General features: G+C 40.6%; 1 protein-coding gene across 2 annotated transcripts; it reads left to right on the top strand.

Moving 5' to 3' along the window:
- The first annotated feature begins 156 nt into the window (after positions 1–156).
- LOC6552177 (elongation of very long chain fatty acids protein AAEL008004) lies at positions 157–14,630 on the top strand. Of its 2 annotated transcripts, none has more exons than XM_026976181.1 (8): positions 157–784; positions 12,700–12,835; positions 12,895–13,085; positions 13,147–13,227; positions 13,287–13,449; positions 13,513–13,649; positions 13,709–13,987; positions 14,413–14,630. In XM_026976181.1, exons 2-8 carry the CDS (start codon positions 12,775–12,777, stop codon positions 14,563–14,565), a joined length of 1,065 nt encoding a protein of 354 aa, XP_026831982.1. In that variant the 5' UTR covers positions 157–784; positions 12,700–12,774; the 3' UTR covers positions 14,566–14,630. The 2 variants fall into 2 exon arrangements, with proteins under 2 accessions (XP_026831982.1, XP_001978831.1); XM_001978795.3 differs by lacking the exon at positions 157–784 and adding an exon at positions 9,859–10,169.
- Positions 14,631–18,275: the final 3,645 nt, after the last annotated feature.

Here is an 18,275-nt window from a genome sequence, read left to right on the forward strand (position 1 = left end):
TCCATCTTTTTGTACTGCATCTTTGGTACTTTTCCTACTCCTTTTACTTATCAAAAGACAATAATTTAAGCACAGACCGTTGAACTACGATCACTATACTAGTGTTCCATTTTTCCAATCGAGCTTTAAAAACGCTAAAACGGCATCACTCGTGCCAACACTCTGCTAAGGTTCTGCCAGCCCAATCGAACATGTTCGAAGTTGTGAGAACGTTTTGTACAAAAATATATTTAAGCGACTCGCAAAACGCGCTCTTTGTTGCTGCACGATTTCACTCGCGTTGTCGTTTCATATAAACCCCGAAAGATATGGCTAGTTGACTAAGAAGTAATTCGATATTAATACATATTTTTTACGAAGCACATATAGTTTTTTTTGGGTTAAATCGCTTTTCTGCATGGTGAAGTCCGTTGCGTTTTGTTGTCGGATATATTTTATGTGCGGTGAGATCCGATGCTGTGCGTGTGTGTCGAGCTAATTTAGAGTGAAAACATTGCCTTTTGTTGGCGTTGCTGTTGTTGGTTGCCATCGCCATAGCCATCGGCATCCCAGCCCGCAGTATCGAAGTATCAGTATCGAAAGTATCGGCAGGCAGCCCAAGCCGAAACTAGTCGATTGTTAAATTCCCAAAAGCGCGGGCCCTTCTACACTTGCGTTCGTTCTCTTTCGCGGGTGCGTATTTGTGGCCGTGAACGAGTGAGTGCATTCGTGTGTGTGCACTCGGAATTCCTCTTCCATTCCAATTGCCGCTCGCCCCCGCTTGCCCCCGCTTCCGCCCACGCAGGTGAGTAACGCCAAGGCGCGGAGGCATTATCCAGCTACTCCACCTTCGCCTCCCGATTCGGGCGATATTAGTCATCACCGCCATTGCCTGTGGGTTCATGGTTTAATTAAAATAGTGGCGGTAGTCCACTGTTTCCTGCTCTGCTTCCCGCCGCGCCCATTTGCAGTAGCAGCGGCAGCAGGCAGTGCCGAAGAGAGCCGCCGCGAAGCAACAGCCAACTAAGAGAGCAAAAGAGCTCACACGTGTCGGCTCTAGTGGCAGCTAAGAGAGAGCGCACAGGGACGTGGGTGCCCTTTGTAAGGGGGTGACTATACAATATGTAAGATAAAAAGAATGCCACTCGTATTCTGTTTCGATATTTATTCTATAAAACAAAACAAATATATAGTTCGCTATAGCTAATTTCAATCTGTGTATATCCGAAAACTGTGACGCCTAAGGCCCATTATTTAATGTTAATGCAATTAATTAATGAATTAATTTATTAATGAATTCATTCATTAATGAATTAATGAAAAAAATATTTTCGAAAACGATTATCAAAGACTATTTTCTTATTGATTTTGGTTACATGTTATGGGTCATTAAATCAATTAAATATTATTTATTTGACTCAATATCTGGATCCAATAAATATAGAAACAAGTAACTTACTAAATCACGTACACAATAACTTCTTTATTAAGTAAATTTGGTTGAAAAAAGATCAATTATATTTTCGACCATTGTTTCCCCATTGAGATCAAAAAATTCTTTATTTGGGTGTATGTAGTAGGAACTTCTATGATACTTCTTTTTTTTTTAGTGATACTATCATTACCACATGGGTTAAAAAAAGCAAACATTTGTTTACGACTTTTAGTGTACATTATTATATAAGTATTTTATCGTCGATCTCTATAGGACCTTGTTGTTACCTACATTATTGACGCTGATTTTAAATACTATTGTTTCGCTGTTTTGTTTTCCCCTACTGTGTAGCTATGTTGGGTTAGAAGTGCATTGGTATGTCGCCTATGTCAGTCAATCAAAAAGTTTCACCTGTCCATCGAATGCGGAAACGTCGAGAAATGTACTTGCATTCGCATTTTTTCAGGTTTTTAGGGTCAGCCAACGAGTGCGCTAAATACTTCGATCAGATATGTGTATGTATCAACTGGAGAATGTGGTGTGACATCAATTAACGCGGCCCGGTGGTCAGAAAACGAACGTAGAGCTACGTAAAGAGTCAAGGGTTTCGTCTATGCAAATAGATTGCAAAAATGCAGTGCCAAAGTGCTAATTTATTGCTTTGCACCTTGGCCCTTCCGTAGAGGTAATTGTCAGGTATTTGGCTGGCGCGACTCGCATAGAGCTCAGTAAACATACTACCTGGTTAGATTGCTCGGAAATCAAATCCAATCCAAATATTCACCCGGCAGATCTAAAGTTTGTGGCTAATTGCCGGGCTCCGATATTCTCAGAGGAGATGAGATATACAATCTGCTGGCTGTATGGGTCACACCCACAAGCACTCTCAAATTATTCGAGCCAACAAAAAAATTCGTCCAAAGTCCAAGAGAACTGGGCTATAGAGATGGCATGTGTTAGTCCTCTGGTTTATAGGTGCTCGCTAATATGTGTTTTGGCAGCGCATGCTTAATAAGCACTTTTGGGCACTGCTATTATGCTGAAAGTTCTTAACCGGTTTGTCCTATGGAGAAAGAAAAGAACAATGATATCGTACGGGTTCTCAGACCCCTGAGACTCTCGTCTGTGAAGGTTGGACACGATCTCCGTACCATTCGATGTTTTCACATCATGGGCACAAGCATTCGATGGACAGTGACAGCATCATCAGAGTCAAGAGATCTAGCCTTACCATCTGCTGCTGTGCTGTAAAGAAAATTATTCCGTTATCTGCGGTGAGAAGAACAGATCCAATTCGTGATGGTAATACGAATCCAGGGGCTTCTTCTTCGTCGAAAATAGCTACTGTTTAAATACAACTATCATCTGCTTAGGCGGGAAGTCTAAGGTCATAGTTTCAGTATTAAATGTTATATTGGGACTTGGAGTAACAATAGATATGATAGATCGATCGGTATAATATATCTCTATATCTGTCCTTATAAGGATTTTAATCTCAACGAGAAAGAGTGACCGAGAATAACGGTGCGCAGAGCAAGGTGCTTGTGATGTCTGGCAATCTGCCTAGTAACATTAAAGATATTAAGCTCCAGATGTAATAAGCGTCGTCTTCAAATTTCTTTAATTTTGTAGTTAGTAGGTTTTGAATCTGCAACGACACACAGTTTTCGCCTAATAACGATATTTTATGATTTATATTAAAATAACAAAAGAGAACTGTGTAGTCGATTTTCTCGACTATCAGGTGCCCGTTACTCAGCTAGTGGGAGTGTGAGCGAGAAATTTTAAAATTATTTTGCCATATCGATGGAAATAGGAATAGGCAAAACAAATAAAACGGAATCGTTTTCTTCTACCTGTTACACACATACTTCACAACGAATGTGGTAGAAATTTGCACATATGGACCTTATGATGGCAAAACCCTTGTAATATATTATGGGTACAAAAATAAAAGAGATTAGAAGCAAAAGATTTCCCTAAATATGAAAGCAATGCTTATTTGCACCCAAAAGAAAATTGTCATAGAATCTATTCTTTCCAGTATTAACATTTTCTGGAAAATGGGGAAAAAAATAATGAAATTAAAAAAATTTTAAATATGTGGGCGTGACAGTTTGCGATGTTTGTGGGCGTTAGAGTGGGCGTGGCAAATAGTTTTTATGCAAATCTATAGAAATTTGAGGATATATTTTCAAAAGTGTGGGCGTGGCCGTTTTATGCGGTTTATGGGCGTTAGAGTAGGCGTGGCCACATTTAGAAACAAACTTGCGCTGCGTCTATGCCTCTGGAGCTCGAGGCGTTCATACGGACAGACGGACATGGCCAGTTCGACTTGGCTATTGATCCTGATCACGAATACATATACTTTACTACTAAAACTTAGAATATGGAGATTAAACTTGCACCTTCCAGGGCCATAAACGCAGCGCAAATTTGTTCCATATTTTGCCACACCCACTCTAACGCCCGCAAACCGAACAAAACTGCATCGCCCCCAAATTATAATTTTTAACTGAGTAACGGGTACCTGATAGTCGGTGAACTCGACTATATCGTTCTCACTTGTTTTTAGAACATATTTTTTTATTTATATTTTTTTATTACAACTTATATTATGTGTGTATACATATTAATAACAAGTACTTAAATTGTTTTATTCTTTTAGGGCCATTATAATTTTATCCTATTTTTAAATATTTTATTTTATATATGAAACTTAGCTTATTTTTAAAAAACTTGACGCCAGAATTATTATTAAAAGTTGTATAGAGGTATTATTATTATTGCAATTAATTCTGCGAATCTTTTATTACTTTTACATTGTATATGTAAATTGCAACCGTCATATCTGCCTTGTCCTTTGAATCTAATCCACTGAAATATATATATAAGTATATGTACATATTGTACATAAAAAGCGTGCGCCACTAGCTTGCAGCAGAAATTGTAGTACTTGTAATTTTTAATTTTAAAAAAAAAAAACATTTATTTCAATAATATTAGCAATTGAATTTATTAAGATATTAATTGAAGATATTATCAAAATTTCTTTTACAAGATAAAATACATAGTGTGTGTCATATTTATATAATTATACTCACATTGTATTAATTAACTTATGTTACAAACAGCACACTTTTAAACATGATTAATACATATACACTGCGCCATAGAAAATAACAGCAATATTATAAAGCGGACGCGAAAATACACTTACGCGATTAACAGAGGAGTACAAAATAAACTAACACTTTACGTGTTCGAAATTTTCGAAGTGGAGTCTTATAAAAGCAATAGCTGAAAGTATACAATTTGAACTCTGTGGTATAAAAACTATACTGATAAGGATCAATTGAATATTAATGAGTATAATATCCATTCAAAGCTCTTTATACCATTTGTAATATAATATTAAGATTAATAAGATATTATAAGATATAAGATATATAATATTAATAAGATATATAATATTATAAGATATTAAGATTAGTATTAAAATAATAATATTAAATTCTCTCTTGTTTGCTGTTTCTCTTCTCTTATATTTGTTTCTTGGGTATTTTACTTTCATTGCTTGAGTCGTTTAATTTATCCAGACGTTTTATATGCATTTTTTGAAAACTCAGCGCCAGTGTTATGCAAGTCGAACCTCGGTTTCTGTAGTTTCTCCTCGGTTTAGAACGCCCGCAGCAGAGTCGCAAAAAACGATAAATAACCTCCATTCCTGACACCAGTAACCTATGCCTCTGGAACTATGCATGTGCATATGTACACATCTACATATGCATTTAAATACCATTACCGCAGTGCGTGTCTGCAATGAAAACTTTCATCGTGTGTGTCAGCAGCTTGGTCAGTTTTCCGTGGGTTAACCTTCACATAAATCGAACGTCCGACTTGAAGTCGTCAGGTGGGAGCGGTCCGCGATTCACTTGCGCTGGTGATCCAAGCCAGTGATCGAGGGCCGCCGCCTTTATTTACTTTCGAGGAGATCGGAATCCCAAGTATCTTGTGTGCACAAAAGTATCGTCGCGGTTTTCCAAATTTCGTCATATAAATAGATAAATATTTATTTTTCAACAAGAAGGACCAAAGATAATAACAACGAAATATTAAATACAAACCAACGAAATCCAGGCAAATATCTAAAAAAAAGTTGGCCTGACTAAACAAATATCCTAATCCATTTCCGCACAATATGGAAGGACTTTAACCCATAATCCATTTCCTTCCTTTCTCACTTTATCCCCATAATTGTGATTAGGTATTATAATATAATATATATATAATTATAATTATAATATAAACGTAGCTGAAACAGAAAACAGAAAATAAAAAACCAGAGAGTTACTCGACTATCAGATAGGATGCGCGTTTTGATAACAATTTTAAAGATGATTCAGGTTTGAAAGGTACATACATATGTGGATAGAAATTCTACGTGTTACATTTTTAACGACAACATTACGAGTTAGCGATTCAAAAATGTTACCAAGGATGATTACTTTATTTTGGCAAAAAAAAAAAAACAAGATTTTACATTTTACTAAAGTTATATACCTAAAAGTATGTTTTTATAAAATAGTGTATTTTTGTAAGTGTAGTGTAGTGTAGTGTAGTGTAGTGTAAAATCGTCACAAAAGTTAAATTCAGTTTTAAAACGTTTTAATAAAATTTACCAAAAAGAGAAAACAATTTTTTTGGATAACTTCCTATTTAAAATGCTTTTTCAACAACACATAGTTGTCAAGTTTATCAACATATACATATATTTCTTCTAAAGTAGGGAGTTTTTAAAAAGTGATAAGTGAAAGTTTTTCATATGGAACTGTTTTACATAGAGAACAATTTCAGAACATTAAAATACGTTTTGTTGCGGACAGGCAAAAGACAAACACTCGATGTGTACTTTAGGACAAAGTTCTTAATATTTTGTGTGGGAAAAAATTTTCCTCCACCAGATAAAAATTATGAAAATTTTTCTTTAAATTTGTATCGTTCTTTCTTCAAACCCATTTTAATTATACCGGTTACTAGTAAAATAAAAGGGGTATACTAGATTCGTTGCAAAGTCTGTAGCAGGTAGAATGCAGCGTTTCCGACCATATAAAGTATATATAGTCTTGATCAGGATCAGTAGCCAAGTCTAGCTGGCTATGTCCGTCCGTATGAACGTCGAGACCCCAAGAACTTTAAAAGCTAGAAGGTGAAGATTAGGCGTGCAGATTCCAGAAACATAGACGCAACGCCCACAAATCGCGCAAAACTGTCACACCCATAATTTTAAAAAATGTTTAATTTTTTATATTTTATATTTAAGTTGTATTATTTTTTTCTAAATTTCTACTGATATTCCAGAAAATGGTGAAATTTCTCGTTCGCACTTCCACTAGCTGAGTAACATTCTCTCTTACTTTTGGTCCAACAACAAAAAAAGTTTTAATTTTTCTTCTAAAAATCGTCACATGAGCGCAGTGATTTCATCTATCCAAAAAATACCCTTTTAAGTAGAAATCACATAATCATAATTTACTTTAAATTAAGGTTTACAATCGTTGAATAATTAATTTGTACTTTCTTTTCCCATTAATTATGCGGTCATAATCGCTTCTCGGTATTAACACAAACATTTGTAGTAGTTATGGCACTGGTAAACTATGCTGTTACTATGTTCATATGCATATACTTGCACGAAATTATACAAACGTATTCCCACTCATTCATAAATTAAAATATAGAATGAATTAATGGGATCCGGGCTCCACATCTATTAGCCTTCTCAAAAGCAATTCTGGGCATGGATTATCGTTTGCTCATAAAATCAGCGATACCTGGTGCAAATAATACTCTCGACCTATAGAGATCCACTGTGTCTGCCGATCTACCCACGATATGGGTCTTCGGTACTGCGCAACTTGACCATGAAATCCATTTCGGATTACGTGTTGCTATTTCAGTTTTGTAAGCGGGTAAATTTGCGTTGTTTTTGAACGATGATTGCTGTAACAAATACAAGTAATCTTCAAGAGCCCGATACCAGTATCTGACTTTGACCCGATTAGTAGGTAATATGTTTGCTTTTCGGTCCGCTCATTATTTGCATATGCGCTTTCGCGCCGAAATATTCAGGTTTAAACTTGCATGTTTGTGCATTCTAGAGAGTTCGATCGCTTGCAAAGATTTCAAGACTTAATGAGGCATTTTAAACAAAGAAGCGGCAAGGGAAGGAATTAACAGTCGAGTGCCGCAATTATTTGGTACCCGTAACTTAGCTCAAGCAGCAATATTTATTTAGAATGCAGTAAGCAATTGGCTCTTAGTTGAGGTCAAGAGTTAAGTTTGTTAAGATCAACGGGGATTACTTACTTCTCCCTGCTACATACTTTCGAAGAATCTATTGACATGTAGTCATACGTTTTAAAAGCGTCAAACTGTGAAGCAAACATTACCCTTGTAACGGATTTTGTCATTAATTACTCCGCTCAAACAGAGGTTCACTCGCCCTGCACGTGCCGCATATTAAAGCCATCGATAATCGAGAATCGGGAAAAACCGCCAGCGCCTCCCACATCTGGCCGACAAGGGTCATATTTGCATTTGGCTGTGTAGAACAGCAGCTGGCCGCCGCTTGAAAAGAAAGTAGCGGGCGCGGAGAATATAAAACCGTATTTCCAGTTGGCCAAGTTTTGGGGCAGACTGGCTGGCTGACTGACCAGTCCAGAAATCAGGCCTTGGGCATGCAGGTAACGGTTTATCGGTTTCGAACCGTTGTCTCTCCGCACCGATCGGGGTTTTCTCGTTTCCCGTTCGGTCGGCCCGAGATTTCCGCGCACTTGTTGCATGCGGTCCCATTTCGCAAGCGGCAAATGCTCCCGTCGGCAAGGTGTCTGCCGCCAACCGTCTGTCAGGCGTCTGCAACCCCGTAAACAAGGGTGGCCATCACGGCCAGCGACGCCAGCGAAGCCATCGACGCAACCGCTAACAAAGAGGCTCCGAAAGCGAAAGTGGTTTCGACGGCGCTCTAGTGGCCCACAGCCAACTGGCCAGCCAGCTAGCCAAATCGCAGCCATGAATGGAAATGGAAATTGCCAACTGGTCAACGGGCTGTCGCGTCAACCGCTGTTACATCAGAAAGCCAACTGTGCCGCAGAAGATGGCGACTTGCCACGGAGAGCACAAAAGCAGACTCAGAAAACACCACTTTAATCTCCCTGCGTGGATTTCTCTCACTCCGCTCCACTGGCATACACCAGCGGTCAAAAAACCAGCCATACCAAATGGTGTTGTTTTGTTGAATCTTAAATAGAATATATTATTGAACTGGAATGAAAAATAATAGGATCCTCACAACTAGTAAATAATGAACTTATTATGTCCATAATCAGGTCATGGTGACGACATTCCTTTAAAATATTATGGTTTTATACCTTTTCTAAATTCTTTTTGATTTTATGTAGCTTAAATTATTGTTTATACCCGTTAGTCATATATCGTTACTACTAAAAGCGTGTACTAGATGCGCTGAAAAGTATGTAATAGGCAAAAGGAAAAGATTCCGACCTTATAAGGTACATATCTTGATCAGGATCAATAGCCGAGTCGAACTGGCCATGTCCGTATGAACGCCTCGATCTCAAGAACTACAAAAGGTAGAATGCTGAGATAAAGCATAGAGCTTCCAGATGTTGCTTCCAAATTTTGCCACGCCCACTCGAATGCCTACAAACCGCACAAAACTGTCACGGGCACACTTTTTAAAAGTGTTGTGATATATTTTTTCATTTTTGTTATATATCTTCTAAATTTATATAGATTTGCCTTTAAGCCTTTTGACACGCCCACATACCGCGCAAAACTCTCACTTTTAAAAAATGTATTTTACTATCTGAGTAACGGGTATCTGATAGTCCGAGAACTCGACTAGAGCATTCTCTCTTGTTTTACAATGAGATTTTTACATGACAATGCCGCTTAATATACATTTGAACTCTGAAGTATAGTTTAGTATACTCGAGTATAGTTTGTTTTGGGTTCTAAATAGTTGTTTAATATACACATATGGCTATTCCGAAATAACTGTATTGAGCAATACTGCCCCTCTCCCTTTGATGGTCGGTGCATCGTGGTGCTAGTTTCTCCACCGGCGCTGTGCATAAATACATAATTTGCAATGTAAGCGCTCCGCGGCCACAAACATGAGACGTACGAAGACGGACCAGGCCATCTTCGATCGCCGGAGTGGAGCGCCGCGTCAGTTGCATTTCTGGCTCGCTGGACAACGGTTCACGTAGCGGCTTGTGTCTGCCTCTGGGCTCTCGACCACTCTCGCGCCGCTTTTGACTTCTGCCTGTGATAAGCCCTGTGAATGGTGGATACCCGATACCCAATACCCAATACCCGATACCCGATACCAGATACCATAACCGCCCAATAGGTACTTGGCGTGATTCACAGTTAAGCCGTATAATCGTTGTACTCGTGAGCGCACTGATCGATTCCACTTCGTCGAGTCGCCGAGGTTGAAGTTTTGATGTTGACGGTTTTCGCCGCCGCTGCCTGATAAGGTTCAGACGCACATCCGACCAGTCGTCAGTTGGCTTAAAAGCGTGCGAGGTGGAGCATCGCGTAAACGGAACAATCGATCGTCCGCCGCAGTTGCCAAATGACCGATTAGCCAACTGCAAATTCGATTCCAATTCCGATCCGAGTGATTCGACGAGCCAAGAAGGCGAGACCCGCGCTGATTGACCAAGTGAGTGTCCGAGTGTGTGCTGTGTGCGTGGCCTTCCCGAGTGACTTTGATTAGATAACAAGCCCCCTCCTAATTAGAAACCCAAACAGCAAGTACTGTCCCAATGACAAAAGCCGAATAAAAATCAAAATATGTAAATATACGAGGGGCAGACGGTTAAATATTGAACAAAAAGTGGGCAGGTGCGTGGTTCAAGCTAACGCACTTAGCTCTTGGCCAACCGCATTGTATAATCGCCCGAAACGTGACGGGACTTCCACTGGTTTAAAGACACAGGTGGATAGCCGGCTTATCGTCTAATCCAATTAGCCGATTGCCCCGTCAGATGCGGCCAATGGGGTTCGCTGATAAGGGGACAGCTGGCCAACCCAGTCCTCTTTATTGCTGGCTATCATCACAAGGGGCTAGTTTAAAAAAAAAACCAAAAAAACTGCTGTAGATTAAATCCCTAGTACGTGACTCACTTGTCGGTTTCAATTCCATATTAGGATCATCATGGGCGGCAAACGCTTATCGCCCAAGAATGCGTCATCCGCGATTCCGCCGTGTGGCTCTAGGTCCGCCGCTGTCATCGATTTTCCACTTAATTAGGTTTTCTAAGCGAGCGATTGCCACGGAAAACCCGGTCACCGCCGTGTAATCTACATACACACCCGCCCCTGGGGTGAGCGCGATAAAATCAGCAAGCTCATCAAACTATTTACGCCGTTTTCGCGATTCGGTTCTGCTCTGGCTGGAACGCCTGTGCCCTGGCTAATTGATTTCCAAAATGCAACCTGCTGCAGAGGCCAGCCATGTAAACAATAGCGTGCAGGCACCTAGCCCCAAAACCACACGTCGAACCCCTCACGGAAGCGATTATGAACCCTATCTGATAGCACGACCTTCAGAGCAGGACAGCGGATGGGTCCATGCCGCGACCGGAAGACGGTTTTTGATGGCCCGTAGCTGGCTCAGCACCTCAGCACCCAACCTAGTCGCCACTCCGGCAGGGCGTGTGCCTCAGCACAAGTTGCCGCCTCGTTTGCTTGCCGGTTTGTGTTTCCCGTATCTGCCATCTTCTTCTGCGCACTCTGCCCCGTCGAGCCGCTTACATAAGTGGGGATCCGTCTCCTATTCCGCGCTAGGTGGTTGTGGCTGGTGGCCATCCCTCTGCGGAAGCGTCGTCGCAATCGTTTTTATATACGAGTATTATGCAAATCAAACAGCGAAATCGCAAGTCAACCGCCCGCCCGCCGCCGCCACACCTCGCGGATGCTGTGCCTCCGGGCGAGGCCAACTAGGAAAGCGTGCCACTGACCCACACAGCGAACTACGAACATCACTCACCGGTTGCGACAGCAGCGAATTTCACGCTGACTGAGGTAACGGCAGCGACAATAAAGCGGCACATTTTTGTCAACGTTTATTGAGCCCATATTGCCCAAGTCTTACGTGTCCATCGGCATCGCCATCGTCACCGCCATCACCATCACCATCACCATCACCATAGCCATGGCCAGTTTATTGCCCATGACATTCAAAAAGCAACCTGAACTGCCGCAACTCACCTGTTCAGATGGCTTTGGCTGGTGCTGGGAACTATCTGGAAAGTTGTATCTGTATTCGATACATGTCACATAGCTGAGTCTAAATAGTGCTTCATGGGCCAAAAGTAATCGGGGCTACATTAGCAATACGCGCAAGTTCTTTAGAGAGCGGAAATCATTTAAACTACAATATTTTCAGTTGATTTGCAATGTGTTAAACAGATATAATTCCTTTCCCTTTCTCCTGAATACCAACCAATTTAGTGCTAACTTCTTGGAGCACAGTTCTAAGCCAGCAAGTAATTTATTCAATGACAACCGCATCCTGAGCTTGACTCTGAATGAGAAAAGCGAGGCGGCGAGTGTATCTGCTTTCGCTGGATTTTGTTCGATGTCCGGTCCAGAATCAATTGATATTCATAAGGCAGTGTGGCGGGAACCTGTACAACCCGCGGCTGGGTATCGCTTGAACTTTCTGAACCCGCGATCGAATCAGAATATGAATGGCCTGAGCCCACTGTGCTGGAATCTGGAACCTGAATACGCCCGGCCGGTACAAAGTGCAGTCTTTGTCCAGTTAGAGGAATTTTAATTGCTCTGGCCAGAAAATAACAGCGCGCATTGTGCAAGTAGCCAAGTCACGCCCCTCATTACCGCATCAACAGGGACTGCCTATAATTTCCTGATCTAAAGTGTTGATACACGGGCGAATTGTTAATTGCATGAATCTTGCTTTTAAATGTGTTTTGCCTCTAATGCATTGTCAATTACAGTATCTGTGCTAAGTGTACTAAGACAAAGGCATGCACACGAAAACCGATTTGCAGAGTCTGCCGTTTGGCGATTTACGTCAGTATCAATGATAACATTAACCCTTTGGAAAGTTACGTGCGGGGTCAAAAGTTGGCCCTGATTTAAATACAGCTCTGGCTGGAAGTTCCCCACATTCCACAAAAATATGTACACCCTGTAGTCAACAACACCATTCCGTTCCATTGCAGCTCGGTTTATAAACCATACACAGGTCAGATCCCACTACTAGCACCACAGAAACAACAAACAGAAGCGACAACAAAATGGCAATCATACTGCAAGAAGCCCAGGAGTGGTATCGGGACCTAATGGACAACAAGAGCGGTATGTTCGAGCCAGGAGTTTTCCGTTGGTATTTCTCAGATGGCCTCTTTACTTTCCAGATCCCCGCGTTAACGACTTCTTTCTGCTGTCCTCGCCATTGCCCACACTTGGTATGTGCATATTCTATGCCTACTTCAGCAAATCCCTGGGGCCACGGCTGATGGCCAAGCGGAAACCGATGGAGCTGCGATCAGTTTTAGTTGTATACAACGCGATACAAACAATATTTAGCGCGTGGATCTTCTACGAGGTAAATAACACTGGCCCCTTCATCCGGCCCCCAGCTTAATCCGTATTTCCCTTTATTGCAGTACTTAATGAGCGGATGGTGGGGCCACTACAGCTTCAAGTGTCAGCCCGTTGACTACAGCACCACAGGCTTGGCCATGCGGGTAAATTCGGCCAAGGATAGCCCTGCGAAAGTATATTTAAACTCTATTCCACCGTCTAGATGGTCAACATATGCTGGTGGTACTACATATCCAAGTTCACAGAGTTCTTCGATACACTCTTCTTCATTCTGCGAAAAAAGAACGAGCACGTCTCCACACTCCACGTCATTCATCACGGCTGCATGCCTTTCTCCGTCTGGATGGGTCTCAAGTTTGCACCAGGTACGTATAGGAATGGCGTTTATAAGGATAGAAAATGTACAGCCCAATTTTCCTCATTCACAGGCGGTCATAGCACCTTCTTCGCCCTTCTCAACTCGTTCGTGCACATTGTAATGTATTTCTACTACATGATCGCCGCCATGGGTCCAAAGTACCAGAAGTACATCTGGTGGAAGAAGTATCTGACCACCTTCCAAATGGTAGTTAAAAAGGTCCCCTTTGCTTGCGAGATTTTTATAGGATTTCCTCTGGCTTGCAGGTTCAATTCGTGGCTATCTTCACCCACCAGTTCCAGCTTTTGTTCCGCGAATGTGATTACCCCAAGGGTTTCATGGTCTGGATCGGCTTGCACGGCGTTATGTTCCTGTTCCTGTTCTCCGACTTTTACAAAGCGAAATATCTCAACGCAGCTCGACGTCGCCGGCAGGCGGTCAAGGCCAATGGCTATGTCAATGGCTTGCCTTCGAACGGGCACAGCAAGCATCTCGGAGAGGGTGACGCCCTGGTTGCAAACGGCAGTAATACTGGGGCTTGCATGGTAGGTCTTAGTGTCACCGCATACCTAATCTGTGGCACATTCAAAAAAAAAAGTGTAGACTGAGCACACACATATTTTCTTAACTTACCCAAGGCCCTGACGCCCGACCTCACCAAGGTGAGGGACTGGTTCGAGAGAGGGCAGTTATATCATCATAATTTTGTTGATCAACTTAAAATTCTAACTAGCTAAGTTAGGCAAACAGCACTTGCGAACTCTCCGCACAGGCGGGGGACGTTTCAATTAGCGCTCACATGTGAAGCCGGATGCGAAGGCCCAAGCCCAGTCCCAGTCCCACTCCCAGCCCCAATCTGCCGCCCATTAGAAAAACACACAATTGAGCATTCGCTCATGCACACACGTGCCGTCGTCCAGTGCAGCCTGAACCTATTGAACTCATTGAGCACTCTGTGTTTTCTTTCCAGCCGGTGATGGGGGACGAGTACGTCAAAAGCAACGGGCAATCTAATGGTGCCTACAAGGACGGCTTTTTCAAGGAGGGCGTGTTATCCAACAACGATGCCATCTTTAACCCGGACAGCAGTAGTTCTAGTCTGCATCAGCGAAAAGTCAAATAACTGCTGATTAGGTGTACTACGATGATATTCATTATGTTTATGTTAAGTGATTAGCGTGTAACTGAACCAGATTGAAGAACAAGACAAACAAGAAACTTGGTAGAAGTAGCAGATGACGATTGGCACCACAGCAAAGCAAAATTAAGAGAGCTCGGTTTACGGATTGTCTTTGATAATTTATATTTTAAATACGTACAATACATAAAATCAAAAGTCATTCGGATGAGCCGAATCTTACCGAACACACGCCACCTATGCCCACCCACCCGAACCGTCAACTAAAGCTAAGTAGGAAGAGAAGCGGAAGCGGAAGCACAAACTAACTAAGAGATAATCAAACCATTTTGGTAAACGTGTCCTACGGCACCAGTATGAACGGCCCGCTTGAAACACCTCTGATGCGCAGAGGAGAGTTATTTTTTGAACGATATTTATAGAGCCTTTACGGCCTGTTTAAACCAACTGCATAATCCAATTACCAATATTAGTGTAGCTTACTGCAACAAACACCTACTGAGACGTACATACTCACTTTAGGTGTAAAATATTTTATGGAAATTTTTGATAACAAATTGAGATGTTACGACCTTATGATAAATGAAAGCTATTCATGCTCTCTTAAGTCAGCTCTAATCATAAAGAACACGTTATACTATTTGTAGCTTACTTTGTATATTGAGAGAACGGCAGTTTGTTGAAATACTTTGTAAAGGTATAATAGTTAAACTTATTTATACATTGTAGCTAGCTAGCCAATTGCAAAATGCAACACGACCCAGACCTCCCCTTCGTCTTTCTAGGCAATATGACTATTAAACTGACGACATGACCGAAGAACATACTATAGTCAGACAAAAAAGGGTGATACAGAAGATGGAGATAAAGCTTTTATACTGTAAATGCAAACCGGCTTGAGGAGAGGAGACAATCAGTTAATTTGGTGGTTTTCAACTGTTCACATTTCATTGAACCTCTTTTTGGTGTGGCTCATATATATTATTTTATTCCTACCTATACAATATCCGCTTTCTCCCATTTTTGGATTGAAGTTAAACGGTTATATTTCAGTGAAGTGGGAAGTATTGGTGACAAATTATTTGTAAGTGTAATTCTGTCTGTTAACCCGTGCGAATGGTTTCATTGTTAGGTTATCTGGCTTAAGCTGACAAGTTCAAAAACTATAGTAAACCTAAATAAAGCTTATTAATTTATATTAAAACGGTTCAAGAAAATATTTAATTATATAAACGCATATTTTGTATGTACTTGGGGCCATTGTCGTAAAAATTCCCAATCTATACTTAACTTATTTACACAGTGTACACGGTAATTCTTAATAAATGAATACATTTTTTAAGATTTCTGGCAATTGACCCATGTGCACAATCCCCTATTGAGAGTGGACATTGTTTCAAAGATTTGCAAAACATCTTGCCAGCTACGAACATCGAGAAACTATTGACTTGAAGCTCTACGAGAAATGACAAAGGCTTTAATATAATGCCTTCACTATCACATACATGTTTCTTAGTTAACAAATTTCCGAAAATGGTCCAACTCTTATAGAATTTCGTCTGCAATATTAAATTTACAATATTATTTAACAAATTTGTGCGATTTTATATGGTATATGTTGGCCTTTTGAACTTTAATTAAAAACAATCGGATTTTAAAGGAATTGCGCTGAGGACGAATCAGCTTGCACAGCTCGACTAGTGAACCTACTGAGGAATACTTAAAGCACAAATGGAAAGAAAGGTAGCTGTGGCAACCTGTACGTATAAGCGCGGTGATCTCGAAAAGTATTAAAGATAGGTGTTTATATTATATAAGTATGCAGATTCTAGAGTCAAGTGAGTACTACGATTTAGTGCGGACAGCCCACGTAGAGACGAAGCGCACCACGCACACGCACGAAGGCGACTACTATATGTACATGAATAAACTAAAATCGGCTGTTGTCCGATCTTAGCGAATGAAAAATCAATCGAAAGGTAGCGCAAAAATCAGAACTTATAAAAATAAATAAATTCAACATTCTAGCTTTTGTAGTTCCTGAGATCGAGGCGTTCATACGGACAGACGGACGGACAGATGGATAAAAGGGTATACTATATTCGTTGAAAGTATGTAACAGACAGAAGGAAGCGGTAAAGTAAAGTATATATACCAATAGCCGATTCGTTGTGACCATGTCGTCCCTATGAAGCTAGAAAGTTGAGATTAGATTCCGGAGATTAGACGCAGTGCAAGTTTGCTAACTAATATTGCCACACTCTCTAACCCCCAATACTGGTACGCCCTCACTTTTGAAAAATGTTTTAATTTTATTTTCGTTTTGCTTGTCCTGCCAATTTTAATCGGCATACCAATCACTTTGGCCACGACTTTTCTAACGCCTACAAGCCGCGCAAAACTATCACGCCCGTACTTTTGAAAAATTTCTATACCCGTTACTAGTAGAGGATATACTAGAGTAAAGTATATATAACTGGATTCGTTAAAAAGTATGTAACAAGGAAGCGTTTCCGTATATATATTCTAAAGCCCACAAAACGATGAAAACTGCCACGCCCATACTTTTGAAAAATGTTTAGATATTTTTCATGTTTTATTAGTCTCGTAAATTTCTATAGATTTGCCAAAAAAAATGTTTGCCACGCCCACAACTGTCCAAAACTGCCACGCCTACACCTTTGAAAAATGTGTTGATATATTTTTAGGTTTTTATTAATCTTGTAAATTTCTGCAGATTTACCAAACAACTTTTTGCCACGCCCAATACTTTTTTTCCCCTCTTTACATATTTACAATATGCCAGAAAAATGTGAAAATTAAAGGGTATCTGATAGTCGAGGAACTCGACTAAAGCGTTCTGTCTTATTTTATATAAAGTATTTATAACGTCAAGCGGAAAATCATGTACCATCACAATAGTTGATATAAGATTTTAGTATGTTGAGGGTGCGTACTTTTCTACCTGATCAAAAGTAGTTGTGATTTCTTTTACAGATATTTATTAATTAAGAGAGAAATAACTCCAATAACTGTACGTTATTATGACACTAAAATCCCTATTTTGTAGAGAACTCCGGAGCGAAAATTTTGAAAACAACAGGTATAGTGTAATATTTTTGTTCTATCACGAACAAAGTGGCCCCCAACTATTATCGCTGACCGCTCGGCTGTGCAAAATTGGAGGAGCGTACCAGACAATCGAAAAAAAACTAATAACAACGCAGTTGCCACCGACTTAACATAGAAATGGGCCATTACTTAACATACTAACTTTTGACAAACAAATCAGCTGGGATGTACAGACTAATATTTAAAGGCCTTTTAACCTTGTCGGCTCTTGACCCTTGACGCACCAGTCGGAGGAGGCGCGATGCTGGCCAAGTTGACATAACTTAATGCATCGTAATGCACCGGCGTATTTGGAGCTGCGACCGAGACTATCTTGCCTCGATAGCCTCAGGCTAGTGTTAGCGTTAGATAATAATTACTATTATCTAATTGTACTATTACTACCAAGTATCCGAATTTTATTTTAAATGAATGGTCAATCGTCACGTCAGGTGCACACAAATACTTTACTGATAAAATTCGGCACCACTTGGATTAAAACTTGAGGAATTTATAAAAACAGTTATAAAAAACTAATAATTCAGGCAAAAGAGTCTTGAAAACACTGCTTCAAAGTGCGCTAG

The sequence above is a fragment of the Drosophila erecta genome, unplaced genomic scaffold, assembly GCF_003286155.1.
Source record: "Drosophila erecta strain 14021-0224.00,06,07 unplaced genomic scaffold, DereRS2 tig00000000-arrow-pilon, whole genome shotgun sequence".
NCBI lineage: Eukaryota > Metazoa > Arthropoda > Insecta > Diptera > Drosophilidae > Drosophila > Drosophila erecta.

What these genes read in the sequence shown, in the direction of transcription:
- LOC6552177 (XM_026976181.1), top strand. Translation starts at nt 12,775, where the DNA reads ATGGCAATCATACTGCAAGAAGCCCAGGAGTGGTATCGGGACCTAATG. An exon ending in GGGTCTCAAGTTTGCACCAG is followed by an intron (nt 13,450 to 13,512) that starts GTACGTATAGGA and finishes CCTCATTCACAG; the next exon opens with GCGGTCATAGCACCTTCTTC. An exon ending in GTAATACTGGGGCTTGCATG is followed by an intron (nt 13,988 to 14,412) that starts GTAGGTCTTAGT and finishes TTTTCTTTCCAG; the next exon opens with CCGGTGATGGGGGACGAGTA.